This window comes from Anser cygnoides, chromosome 1 (genome assembly GCF_040182565.1).
Source record: "Anser cygnoides isolate HZ-2024a breed goose chromosome 1, Taihu_goose_T2T_genome, whole genome shotgun sequence".
Lineage (NCBI taxonomy): Eukaryota > Metazoa > Chordata > Aves > Anseriformes > Anatidae > Anser > Anser cygnoides.
The window spans coordinates 45745216-45757661 of NC_089873.1; the positions used below are offsets into that span (position 1 = coordinate 45745216).

At 47.3% G+C, this 12446-nt stretch overlaps 1 protein-coding gene across 1 annotated transcript in view; it reads right to left on the bottom strand.

Moving 5' to 3' along the window:
- WDR91 (WD repeat domain 91) overlaps nt 1–12446 on the bottom strand; it is a 17659-nt gene continuing 5213 nt past the window's right edge. Inside the window, exons 5-15 of the mRNA XM_013182543.3 lie at nt 11479–11603; nt 9537–9714; nt 9107–9265; nt 6872–7071; nt 6327–6477; nt 4793–4887; nt 4175–4343; nt 3022–3130; nt 2097–2209; nt 1538–1735; nt 1–632 (exon numbers count right to left, since the gene is read on the bottom strand). Of these exons, the coding sequence (XP_013037997.3) occupies nt 468–632; nt 1538–1735; nt 2097–2209; nt 3022–3130; nt 4175–4343; nt 4793–4887; nt 6327–6477; nt 6872–7071; nt 9107–9265; nt 9537–9714; nt 11479–11603 (1662 nt within the window). The 3' untranslated portion in view covers nt 1–467. The remainder of the gene's footprint in view (nt 633–1537; nt 1736–2096; nt 2210–3021; nt 3131–4174; nt 4344–4792; nt 4888–6326; nt 6478–6871; nt 7072–9106; nt 9266–9536; nt 9715–11478; nt 11604–12446) is intronic.

Below are 12446 nucleotides of genomic sequence, written 5' to 3' on the forward strand. Positions count from 1 at the left end.
TGCAAGGGAATAATTTCTTTTTATGAAAACAAACAAACAAACAAAAAAACACATTATACCCAAAGAATACTCTGGTTTTGCACTGGCCTTTCCAGTTTGAGCCGTGTCACCACACATTGTGCTGCCTCATGTATGCCTCCTCCAGCTTCACCTTCTGCACAACCCCTGACGTGATCCCAGCAGCCTTCTAGCCACGTGCTACTTCAAGACTCCCTAACAGAGGGAGCCCAGCTGCCACAATGGGTCAGTGGAGTTGTATTTTTCACTGCTGCCACTGATCTGGTCCCAGATCGGCATTCTATTGCACAGTGGTTTGGCATATGTATTTAACATTTGTCAAGAGGCAAAAGCTAAAATGAGAAGAGTGATTGTGGTTTGCCTTCCCTCCCATGCAATTTGTTCCTGTGGAGTTAACACTGTTGTTTTTTTTTCAAGTCTGCTGCTCTTTTCCTTCAGCACTGTTCCGGTTAAGACTTTTGAGCCAGTAGGGTTGTTAACTTAATCTTCCCATCCATGGAGGCAGTGAGGCAGGTCCCACAGTCCATGGCCGTGCTCCAGTCCACTGTGACAACAGGAGCTCGGTGTCCTCCCAGGGAAAGGCAACTCTCCAGGACCTTTTCCTCACCATTCAACTGCAATAAGAAAAGCAAAAGAATTTATGGAGGCAAGTTGCTGCAGCAGGGACAGTGTACCCAGAGCAGAATCCAAAGCCTACTACATCCTCTATATCCCTATCAGCAGACATAATTAAGCAGAAAAAAAAGAGGTACGTTTACGTTTATGTAGCACACGAGGAAGCAAATTTTCAGTCTCAGGACAGAAGCACATGACCACAAGCTGCTCAGCTTCTGACGTCAGCTAAGCTGCAGTAATTGAACAAGGCAGGCTAAGAGCACAGTTGTGTAAGTTTAAGCCATGGGTCATGTTAGCGCGGGTGCTCCGAACGCCCCAGCTGCAAAGTAAAAATTCCACTTAAACTGCCTTGCAGTGGCTTATGCTGAAATACATTGCCTCAAAAGGGGGATGCAATCAGTAACTATTTGTTACTGCACCAGCAGAAATTTGGGTATTTGGGTACAGTCTTACCCTTCATTTCATTTCAGTGCTGTGCACAGTAAGAGGATAGAATCAGGCTGGGACCAGCGTTAACATCAGCAAGCACATGAGGCAGATTAAAGATGAGCATCAGTCATCAACTGCACATTCTGCACTGACCCGGCATGCAGTAATGTAATAAAAAAACTATAACTTTGTCCTAGGCACTTAGCGCTGAGGAAAACTGCTGCAGCTAAGCTTTAGGAACAAGGAGCACATATCCTCTAGCAACAGACAGAGAGCCTAGAGTGCAAATATTTGCTGGACAGCACGCACTGCTAAAACGCACACAGTACTGACCACACACCAAACTGAACAGCAAGTTCTACAAAACAGGGGTGCGAAAGCATTACTTGAGAACTTCTAGGGGCTGCTCTTGCAGCCTTGTAACAAATGCTTGTATGAATGCAAAAGAAAATTTCCCATCACTTTGCAGACTTACCTTAAAAATGACTCCCCCGGTTGAGGAGCATGTCAGCATATAGTTCCCCTCAGAGTCAAAGGCAAAAAGTCTTCCTCGTGGGAACTGGACTTGCTTGTATCCACTGTATCCAGACAGCACAAAGGGACCCGTAGCTTCGCTGGGAAGATCATACTCCGACACCTTCAAGCCACTCTTGTGAATATTCCACTGAATAAACTAGAATGACAAAAATGGATTATAAAAGCCCACAGTTTAATTAACTGGGATGAAAGAAGAGGGGCTACTCACAGTTTTTAAGAGAAGGGGCTATTTTACACGAACAGAAGATGGCACTTCCGCATCTCTAAGTAGCTGTGTTTACAAAGCACAGGCTGCATGGGCTGTAAGAGTGCCTACTAGGCAGGCCAGCTGAAGAGACTGAATGCAGCAGAGTGGTGCTGTGTATCTAAGCCTGCAGTCAGCAGCCTGCAAGTTCTCCAGAGCCTTTGGGTATTTTTACTGTTAGCCCCACCACATGGAGAAGACTCCAGAAGGGATCCACCAACAGCTGACCAGTGGAAGGTCACACACAGCCTACCTTGCCATCCTCGCCTATGCTGTAGACTGTGTTCTCATCATAGCTGAACTCGACGGAGTAGACTTCCCCCTCGTGTGCCTTCCAGCTCATGGCGCACTCGTGCTGCTGCATATCTGTGGGGAGAACCAGTACTGAAACACTCCCAGTGCTCACACAGAGTTGGGGTGAGGAGGGGCTCTTCGTGTTGATACAGACTCTGTCCCTGCCATCTACACCAGCCTCTGGGAACCCTATCTAATCTCAGCATCTTGTCCTTATTCTCCAACACCTCTCCCTCCAGCTTTACAGGGCTGTTCACATCCTCGGCATCAACTGCAGTCATTCGGTGCCCAAGCCACACTGGCACCTTTATTCTCCTCCTCTCCTTGCTGTCCTGTCCACTCCCACAGCTGCTTCTATCTCTGTCCTCACACCCACCTGGGACTGTAGCCTCATAGGTCAGCAGCTGAGGCAAAAGCAGATCCCTTTTTCACAAAGAAGGAAGGCCCAAGCTGCCTTTATCACAAGGACAGGCTAAAGAGGACAGAACCTGAGAAACAGAAGTTGCTCAGTGAAGGACTGACATGAAGCCTTCAAACTAGAAGGTCACACATTAAATCCCTTCATTTAAGACAGCTTTTGGCAGTGGTACTGCTATTAATGGCATAGCCAAGATGACGTGGCTCAAGGGGAAGTTAACTCTGCTCCTAAGCGGGAGGGAAACAAATCCAGCAGCACTACCAGGGCCTCCAGGCAATATCCCCCAGGGAAAGTTTATCTCAATTCACTCCTGAGAGTGATCATGAAGGAGAGAAAACAGCTTCCAGCTTGGCATTTGGTCATGTCACACAGCTGCCTCCCTGCTGGCAGGGCAAGGGTGCTGGGGCAGGGGGAGCAGCCAGCCGAGGACACTAAGGGGCCACCTCACCACTCAGTTCCAACATACCAAAGAGACGAACGATCCCATCTGCAGCCCCCGTGACCAGCAGGTTGCCGTTGTGGTTGAAGGCTGTGCAGTTAATAGCGATGGGCTCAGGCTCCAGGGAGAACTGCAGCTGGAAGGGAAAGTCTGTGTTAATGCCCAGAAACCTCAAATGGCGCTGGGGTGCTGAGGAGCTGTACCCCACAGAAGGGAAGGAAGATGGCGTCTAGCAACAAGAAGTACAGTTCTTGTTCTGCAGTTCCTCCTTCTTGAATTCCAGTTCCTCCACCTCATGACCACAGACTTCAAGGTTGGCAGCTGCATTTTACTGTGACACTAAACCAACTCTTCACCTCAGCCAAGACACAGCTTTCTTAGCAATGTCCTCAAGGCTGCACAAACAGCTTCTGGCAGACATGAGCTTGAGTTTGCTGCTTTCTCTTATGCATCAGGGAAAGTATTTCTTAAGGGCAAAGGCGAGGGATAAGACCAGGATGCACTGCCAGAATACAACCCATCTAAACTGAAACAACGGAGAAGATGATGTAAGACTAATTCTCTTGAGAAGCATTTCACTTAAAAATAGATTTAAAATGCATTCTGACACATGGCTAGAAGAGCTCTGAAGACAGACAAGTTCGTGCTGTGTGGTAACTGCTATCTCCAGTCCTCGCAGCTGGAGCACACCAGGCTGGGATGAACAGCTACGGTTCACCATGCTCACCCCACAGCGCTCCCCTAGGGAGATGCAAATGGGTCCCAATATCCATGCGGGCAGAGGGGGAAAGGGCAAGGGAAAACAGCAGAAAAGAAAACCCTTCAGTGTAGCTTAACGAGAAAGCCTGAGCAAAGCATCATGTCAAACGACTTGAGAGGTTGCCAGTCAAATTCTACAGGCAGGGAAGTTGCAAGATCATGAAGTATTTTGAAGAATTCATCAAAAAAAACTAATACACACACACACACACAAACACATTCAAATCCAGCAGCTACAAAGAACAGCTAAAACCAACTTGTTTTATCCTACATGTGATAGACGGGAAAAGAGGAAGGGGGTGGGGGAGAAGATATTGAAAAGAAAGTCAGCATAATTTAGGAAGAAGGCTCCTACACATCAAAACAGAAGACATTCATTCTCGACAAGCAGACTAAGAAAGGAAAGGAACTCAGCAAATACCTGCTGTTTCATCGTTTTAGTGTCCCATAGCAACAGCTTCCCAGGAACTTGGTTCATGCTTTTGCCCCCAGAGCTGACTGCTGAGAAGTCCACGTGAGAGATGGGGCTCTGGGCTGCTGCAGAACAGACAAAGGAGGCACCACTTGGGCTGCAGGCAAGCGACAGGATTCTGAAATACAGCAGAGAGTGTGAAATGCCTTTCTCCAGCAACCACCTCAAGAGCAACACTCAGCTCCTAGTTCTGCCAGAGAGACCCTGCAAGACAGGACCTCCATCTCAGGTGCACTGTAAAGGAGAGCATGATCCACGTGCTTAGGGAGATTTTGTGTCTCTCCAGTGTAACGGAGCAGTTTTATGCTGCTCAGACAAGGCCATCTACACAAAGGCCGCATAGTATTGCAGTTGCAGGGAAGCAGTATGGACATTGAGACTTCATCTGCCAAAAACAGCAGATGAAACTTCAAAAAAACTTCAAAAACTTCACAGTCAAGAACAGCAAGATATATGCACATAAATCCATACACACAAAGATATACATGTGCATGTACACACATATGTATATGTACATACGTGTTCATACACAGATACCCACATATACAACCAATATTCCAGAGTTACCTGGGCATGTCTTCATCAATGCTGATTTCACAGAGATTCTTCTTGGCTTCTGTGTCATAAAGACGAACCGTCCCGACCCCACTGCCAAGCAGCAGCTTGAAACCAGCAAGGAGATGGAAGGAATGTGAGTGAGGAGTACAGCGATGCTGTCCAGCAACTACCAACACCACGCATTATTTTTTCCCATTCATACATTCCAATTATATATAATTCCATTACGTACATCCTGTCTTTCTGTGGATATCATGCCGAGTAGGACTACTCTAAAGTCACAGGAATCAGGGTTAAAGCACTGCTCTCCAGAAATTTTAAGAAAAAGATCTGATCTCTACCAAGGTAGAGAACAAGCCTCTATCTGGAATATGGCTCAACGTATGCAAAACACACGTGGAGTCTCAATATCTAGGGGAGCAAGGAAAGAGTAACACAGAATCAACTTAACTTTAGGAGAAAGCTAAGTAGAAGCCACCTCCTTTCATCCAGGGGAGAATGAAATTACTCAGAAGGGCTCACACATGCTTTCTCAGTGGTGTTACAATTTAAATCGAAAGGAAAGCCACGGAGGGATGCGTTATCAAAGAAAATTAAGCACGCAAGATCCTTCTCACTTCACAGCCTGAACTGCTGCTGAATCCCCATGTATTCCAGAAAGAAGAATCTCTCCACAGGAGAAGGAAATAAACTCCACAAAGCAGAAGAAATCATTAACAACTGTATGGACAACTCCTTTCTAAGAGTAAAAGAAATGAAAGAGACAAGCTGCAGCACCAGCTCTTCACAACTGGCATTTGGGATTAGCAGCAACACATCATCAGTGCCAGAACGTGAATGATATTCCCTCGGTTGCAGGCCTGCCTCGTCACACAGCCCTGTCTCTCTGCCAGGGAAGGAAGCGAACACCAGCAACAGTTCTAGGACTCAGCAGAACGCATGCAATTTAAGGCTCCTCTCTAGTAACAGAATTAGAGGAAAGGTGCTATGGGAAACATTTAAACTGTCTTGGCATCTAAACAAGCTTCCCAGTCCTCATGCAAGTACCAAGCCCTAGCTGTGTGAGGCACCAGAGTAAAACTGGACACGGAGCCCTTTTGACACCTGCACAAGCCAGGATGCCAACAACACACCCTTGCTCTCCCTGTTTCCTGGCTCAGGCTGCGAGTGAAGCTCCACAGCTCCCTGCTTTTGGCTTCCCACGGGTTGCTGTGCCTCCGCCTGCCCTTACAAGTGCCTGCCTGCAGAAAGGCACTTCTCCTAAAGGAGATACTTCTGTCCTGCAGCTGTCCACGTGCTGCAGCTTGAGAACTTCTGCCTCAGGGCAAGCAGCGCTGAGTTCCTTGCAAAATACAGAGCACACTCCTCACTCCCTGGCTTTTATAAGACCCTACAGGCTTCAGTTCTCCCTAAAGCGGAAACTAACTGTCGCCCTGATTTTATCTGCAGTGCAGCCACCTAGAAGTTAATGTGCAACACACAACAACTGAGCTCCAAATCATCTGCTGTGACTCTTGGGCCTCTGCATGCACAGGCTACTCACCAGCCGATCGCGCTTGGTTGCCCATTCCAGAGACAGCAGCGGAGACTTGGAAATAGATGAAGCTTTAGTTTGCATTATTGGATTAAAAGACCACACCTTGATGACTCCATCCACATCCAAGCTGGCCACCCTCCGTCCAGAACAATCAACCCTGCGTGCAGAAAGAAAATGATTGGGTATTTTTCTCCCTGAAGTTCTTAGATGCAAGCAGATAGCCCAGTAATCCTTCCTCTCCTGTTCCTCTCCTACAACAACCAGTGCAATGAAGCACTAGAGCTACACATGCAAAGCATAAAGCCCTTCAGCAGTACCAACATGCTTTCCCAGGGAGTTTACTCCTGGCTGGCATTTCCCTATCACAAAAATCTTTGTCCATTCTCAATGCACAAGCTACGTGCTATTGTCAGTCACAGCAACGCTGCTGCCCTACAACCAGAAGTACACACACTGCGCTGGACAAAGTAGAGGCTGGGAGAAGGAAGCCAGACGGAGCTGATCCTCTGGAGAAGTTTCTAGGAGAAAGCCTTCCTCTGCCAGCCTGTTACCTGCAGTACATGATGGACGAATGGTGCTCCCCGTACTCCTCCTGGCTGAGGACGATGAAAGGCTGCTCCTGTCGGACCCCCACAGCCTCTGTACCACTGGCGGGCATTTTGGTTGAAGTCTCTGCTTGGTCAGCTTGCAGCTCTGAGCACGGCTCTGTCTCAGATGTGCTAATATCCGTTTTCTTCTCAGCACTTTGGCCCTGCAGGAAGAAATCCTGTGTGAAATACAAGGAAGCAGTATTTCTAGGCCAAGTTTTTCAGCTACCCCTCCTGTTGAGAGAAAGAACAAAAGCTGTACTGGAACAGAAGCACTGTCAGCTCAACTCCCCTTCTGTCAGGGACCTTCCTCCTGAGCGCAGTGATAGGGCACGGCACAGCTGTGCCATTTGATGTGGCCTCTTTGGTTAGAGAGTCCCTTATATGCCCCCCACATGGCCAGCCATACACTTTCCTACAAGAATTCAAGGAATTGCAGCGCCTCTGTTCAGCATACCTCAGCTGGTATCAGACTGTGGTCAGTCTGCACAAGAGTTCTCGGAGAACGGTGAGCCACAGTGGATAGATTACACTTGTCAGCAGAGACCCAGTCTGTGCACAATGTGGCAATCAATGCAGTCAACAGATGATGACAACTGTAGAGTCAACACGAGTCCAAAAGTTTAAAACCCAATTTGACAGGACAGATGGGAGTTGGAACAAGTGGATTTTTAGGTGAAAGCATTTGATTGAAACAAGATATCCACTGCAGCTCACAAAGTCTCTGAAAGAACCTTAATCTTCCCTTGTCACTAGGAACAGATACAGTGCACGAGTCAGCAAAACGTTTGCAAGCAACCCTTAGCTACACCATCCTCTGAAGATGAAATGCTTGAAAAGTCTGCATGGTAATGTTCCCTAACACATCCTTGCCTTATTTATAGCAGTGTCGTATCTTGAGCAGTAAGTTAAACACTGCATAATCAAATCGTCACAATTCACAAAGCCGGAAAAGACTGGGAAATAAATCCAAGAGTGCCTTGCTCTGTGTTAACGTGGGGAGATAACCAATGAATGACACTCATGTCAGAGAAACAGTACAGCCTTCCAGCTTCCTTTTTGACTCATGCTTTGAGAACAGAAAGCTAAACAATATCAGCTTCCCCAAGACGACCAGACACAACTTTTACAAAGGCGGAAAAACATCGCCTTCACCTGGAACTTTGCAGCAAAAGGAAAGCCAAAGGATACTTGTTAGGCAGCCAGGGTTTCCAACGCGCTGACCGGTGTTTAATTAAAGTCTTTTAGATGAGCCACAAAGAACAAAGTTCTCTCATAGCCTGGAGCACTCAGTGGTGGAATAACATTACTCCAAAGCAGCACACCCCACACAGAACAGCCATGCACGACAGCAGATAACCAACAGTCCCCCAGCACCACCTCTCCCCCAGGGGAGAGTGTCTCATATAGCCACAATAAACATGGCTGAGATGTTACCACCATCCCTCCTATGCTCCATACCAAAACACACATGGCTGCTCAAAGCCAGACAACATGGGGGTGAACAGCAGCAGTCCACTGACCTTCAGCAGTTAAAACCCAGGACATAGCTTTATTATTTTATTACACAGAAAGCAGGGCACAGCCCCACACAGAACTGCAACACATAGTGCAAAAAACTCCAAAACATTGCTATGAAGGATATTTCTACTCCTATCCAGGGAAGTTTGTTATTTTTCACTGTCCCACAGAGCCTGCACAAACCAGCACGAGAACGCAGCTGACAGGGAGGAGAGAAAACATTCTGCAATCCATGCTGCAGGACTCTTTGGAACAGCATTATTTATTTATGCAAAAGATCAAGCATTCAAATCTATCTTGCAGTTGCTCACTTCTGCAGCACGGGTGAGCCAAGCCCACTGCTACTCAGGCAGGTGGGTTATAACAAGGTATTTGAACATAACAGCCACTAAGGTGGATGAAACATACCCTCTCCAGGACAAGGCTGTTGACCAGACCATGACAAGCGACAACTCTTCTTCCATTTGAAACGTCAACACTGAGTCCCTTCCAGGGACACAGAAATAATCTGAGAGTGGAAGGAGTTGATTAACTACAGAGATTAACCTTTGATACAGCTGATTGGAGCAGCATTCCAGGAGCTTAATGGGAATACTTGCATTTTTTTTACTACCCAACATAACAAAGAACAGAAAATGGCAGCCCTCCACTTGCCAGCTTCGCAGTGTTGCCCGGTACCTGAAAGGTCCCTTTTGACAGCAGTTCTCTCCTTTCCTTCCCGTGTTCTTGCAAGCGCTTCTGCCGCTGCTGCAGGGAGCTTGACTCGCCCGCTGCTAACCCACTGAAGTGGCTCTTCCCATCCTTACAGGTCACTGCTCCTTCTTTTCCTTTGGCACTCTGGAAGGCAGGAATGATTTGGCAAAGTTATGTTTGCATCAGGCTGTGGAAGAAAGAGCAAAAGACGAGGCAAAGAAACCAGGCATCCACAAGGGCTCTACACGTCCCCAGACATCAGCTGTTCTTGCAGTGCATTCACACCCAGTGTACATGTTCAAGGACAAAAATGACTTTTTTCTTCCAGGTGAAAGCACAAGCTTGGAGCAGTGCTGTGCTGCAAGCTAACTCCTTGGCTACTGAGCACCTTTCAGTGCATAGAGTTGAGAATCACCTGGTGATTTGCTGGTTCTTTCTTCCCAAGCAGCGTGCTGCCGGTCTGTGTTGGAGAAGCCCCACTTGGCTGAGCTGGTCTGGAAGGGCCCTTTTTGCTCTGGGAGAGGAAAGAGGAGAGAAAGCCTCCACGGGACTGAAGAGAATGTGCAGTGCTCCTTTGGCTGCAGGTCATATCACTAAAAAATAAACAAACAAACAGACAGAACGTGAAAGTGCAGCCAGACAACCTGATCAAAGATGACCCAACAAAAAACTGCTTGAACCTCTGGAGGACAGATGCTCCTTCCCAAGCTGATGGACCACTATGCACTAAAAAACTGTTTTAAAAACATGCTGTGTTAGCATCTGGAGCAGATCGTTGCAATCACTGGAACCAAAGCTCACTTCTCGGCAGTGTCATGGAGAAAGACAGCCCAGATGGTGCTGAATCATCCACAGGGCCACCCCAAACTCCTTCCACTCCATCTGGTTTGTTTAAAGACCCCAAGGGTGGGGGAACCCAGCTTTCCAAAGAACTTCTTCAGCCTGGATTCCCGATTCAAGGCATAAAACAGACCTCCCTTGAAAGGCAGTATCCAGTGTTTCACTCAACATCCTTAGATATTCAGCAAGTCACGTTCAGGACAGGACCCAAAGAAATCAAGAACCACCTCTGTGATTACACACACCTCCCTTCTCAGCCCACAGTGCCAAGAGCAGTAGCTGCTTCCCAGAACATAACTGTCTGACCTCACCATGCTGCAGCTTCCCCAGAGCAGAGCAGCATACAACCACCTTCAGCCTCATCCTCTCTTCTAAGGAAAAAAGTGTTCTATCAAAAATAAGCTTTGGGTTGAGCACAGACATGGAAAAAACAACCAGAACTGGGCCCCTAGCTAACACATGAGTTGTGCACACAAGAAATACCATTTCTAAGGCAAGTTTTCCTAATAAAGCTGGACAAAAATATGGAGAATGTATGACCCCAGTACTCGCACCACTCTCTCCCACATATGCAGGTGAATACCACAGCTTTCCGCCCAGAGTAGTTAGACAAAAAAAAAATCTCGAATTAAACTCTGTGGCCTGGCCTGTGTGGAGCAGTTATCAAGATAGTTCAGTGGACACTTAAGTCTGTTTAATCAGAAATTTTGAAAGATTTAGCGTGTGAACTCTGCTACAACTTCTATTTGCCACTGTCAGCAGCGTAATTTGATCAATCCCCCTCATGCCTCAACAAAAGTGAAAGAAGCACATGAGAAAGTCAAAGCCCCAGCGGTAGTATTAATACACTGTGGCTACGCTACTCTTGCTTTCAGATCCTTTTGAAGCAGGAAGAAAGCTCAATAACAGAAAGAATTCAGGCACGCGGACTCGCCTCACATAACTGCATACTAGGGGAAGACAGGGGTTTAACCAACCAACCAGTATCCCTGGGTACGTTGCCTCTTCTCCATAGAGAGGAATACAACAGATGTAGCCATAAAACACTCTTCAACTGTAGATTTATTGGGAGTTCCATATATAACTGAGCCTCACGGAATAGAAACTCCCTTTCTCTTGCCTTTGCAAAAGAAAGCCCATCTCTGCATAACAATGACCCCTTTAGGTGACAAAGGAGCAATATCTACAAACACCACAGTACACACACACACTGCACCACAGCCACTAAAGAAAACAGGAATTAAGAGACAATCCACTTCATCTGAGCAACACTGCGGGGTACTCCACTGTCACCAGTGTTCTGGCTGCCCAAAATACCCTGGTGTAATGGTGAGACCAAAGCAGAACAACTTCTACATGTGCTTGGGCTCTCCCTGCTCAGTGAGAATCTCTCTCCAAAGACAGGAGATGATTTCTGCCAGGATGTATTTCTGTAATGATTCCCAGGGCAGCGAACAAGGAAATGACCCAATAAAAGCGGCAGGGTCTGTCCCAGCTCCTCCCCTGCAGGCACTCACAGCTCAGAGTCCCCTAGTCGATCCATGTTGGCCACATACGCAGGCAGCTTGTGATGCACAACTGCTTCTTCCACTTCCAGTTCCTCTTTCTTCATGCGGGAGGATTCAGCCTGCAAAGCAAACAGCTACAAGAGAAGAGAGAGCCAAGTCAGCAGAAGTTTCACCAAGATTCGCCTCCTTCCCACTTGCTGAAGTTGTTTGTTCCCTTTATTTTACCAGCCCTAGAAGGCTGGGGAAGGTAGAAAGTTGTCCTGACTGCCTGAGCACATCAGTCCAAGCACTGGGAACAACCAGCACTTTACATGTATGAAATTAGAGCGTGCTTAAAACCCTTCGCTCCTCTTGGGCTGTTGCTGTAGCAGCATTAACAGGGCCAGGAAAGCAGCGTTGGCTAGGGCACAACTGCTCAGCCTGCTGCTCCACGCAGGTGGTTCAAGGCCAGGGCAACGCATGTGCCTGGCGGTGGCGATGTGCAGGCACCGAGCCTAGGAAGTCGGCTTCCTCCCACAGCCAAGGGTTTGGCAAGCTGGCAGGGTGCGCTGAGGCCAACGCCATCAGGCCATCCTGAAAATCCAGCTCCACGTCCTGCTCAGCTCCCTCCCGAGCATGACAGAGAGATTTATCTCCACATTACGGAGAAAGAAACATCTTTCTTTTTCCCCTGAGCAGACAGGAACCTCAGGAAGCGTCTTTCTGTGACAGATGTGGTTGATGGCTGTTGACTCTTGGCTGTGTGATGAGTTCCTCAGGCCTTTCCGTATATTTGTTTTTCAGATACAACTCTCATTTGTCCTTTTATCACAGTACTTCAGGAAAGCAACAGCAAAAATAAGAAGGAGCTTTAGAAACCCAGGTTGCTATTCATGTATTTGCATTCAGTTTCAACAGTGAAATTGAGATCACTACGTAATCCCAGCTACCACTGAATTCAATACTTATTCACACCGTTTTAATTTAAACTTGTATTC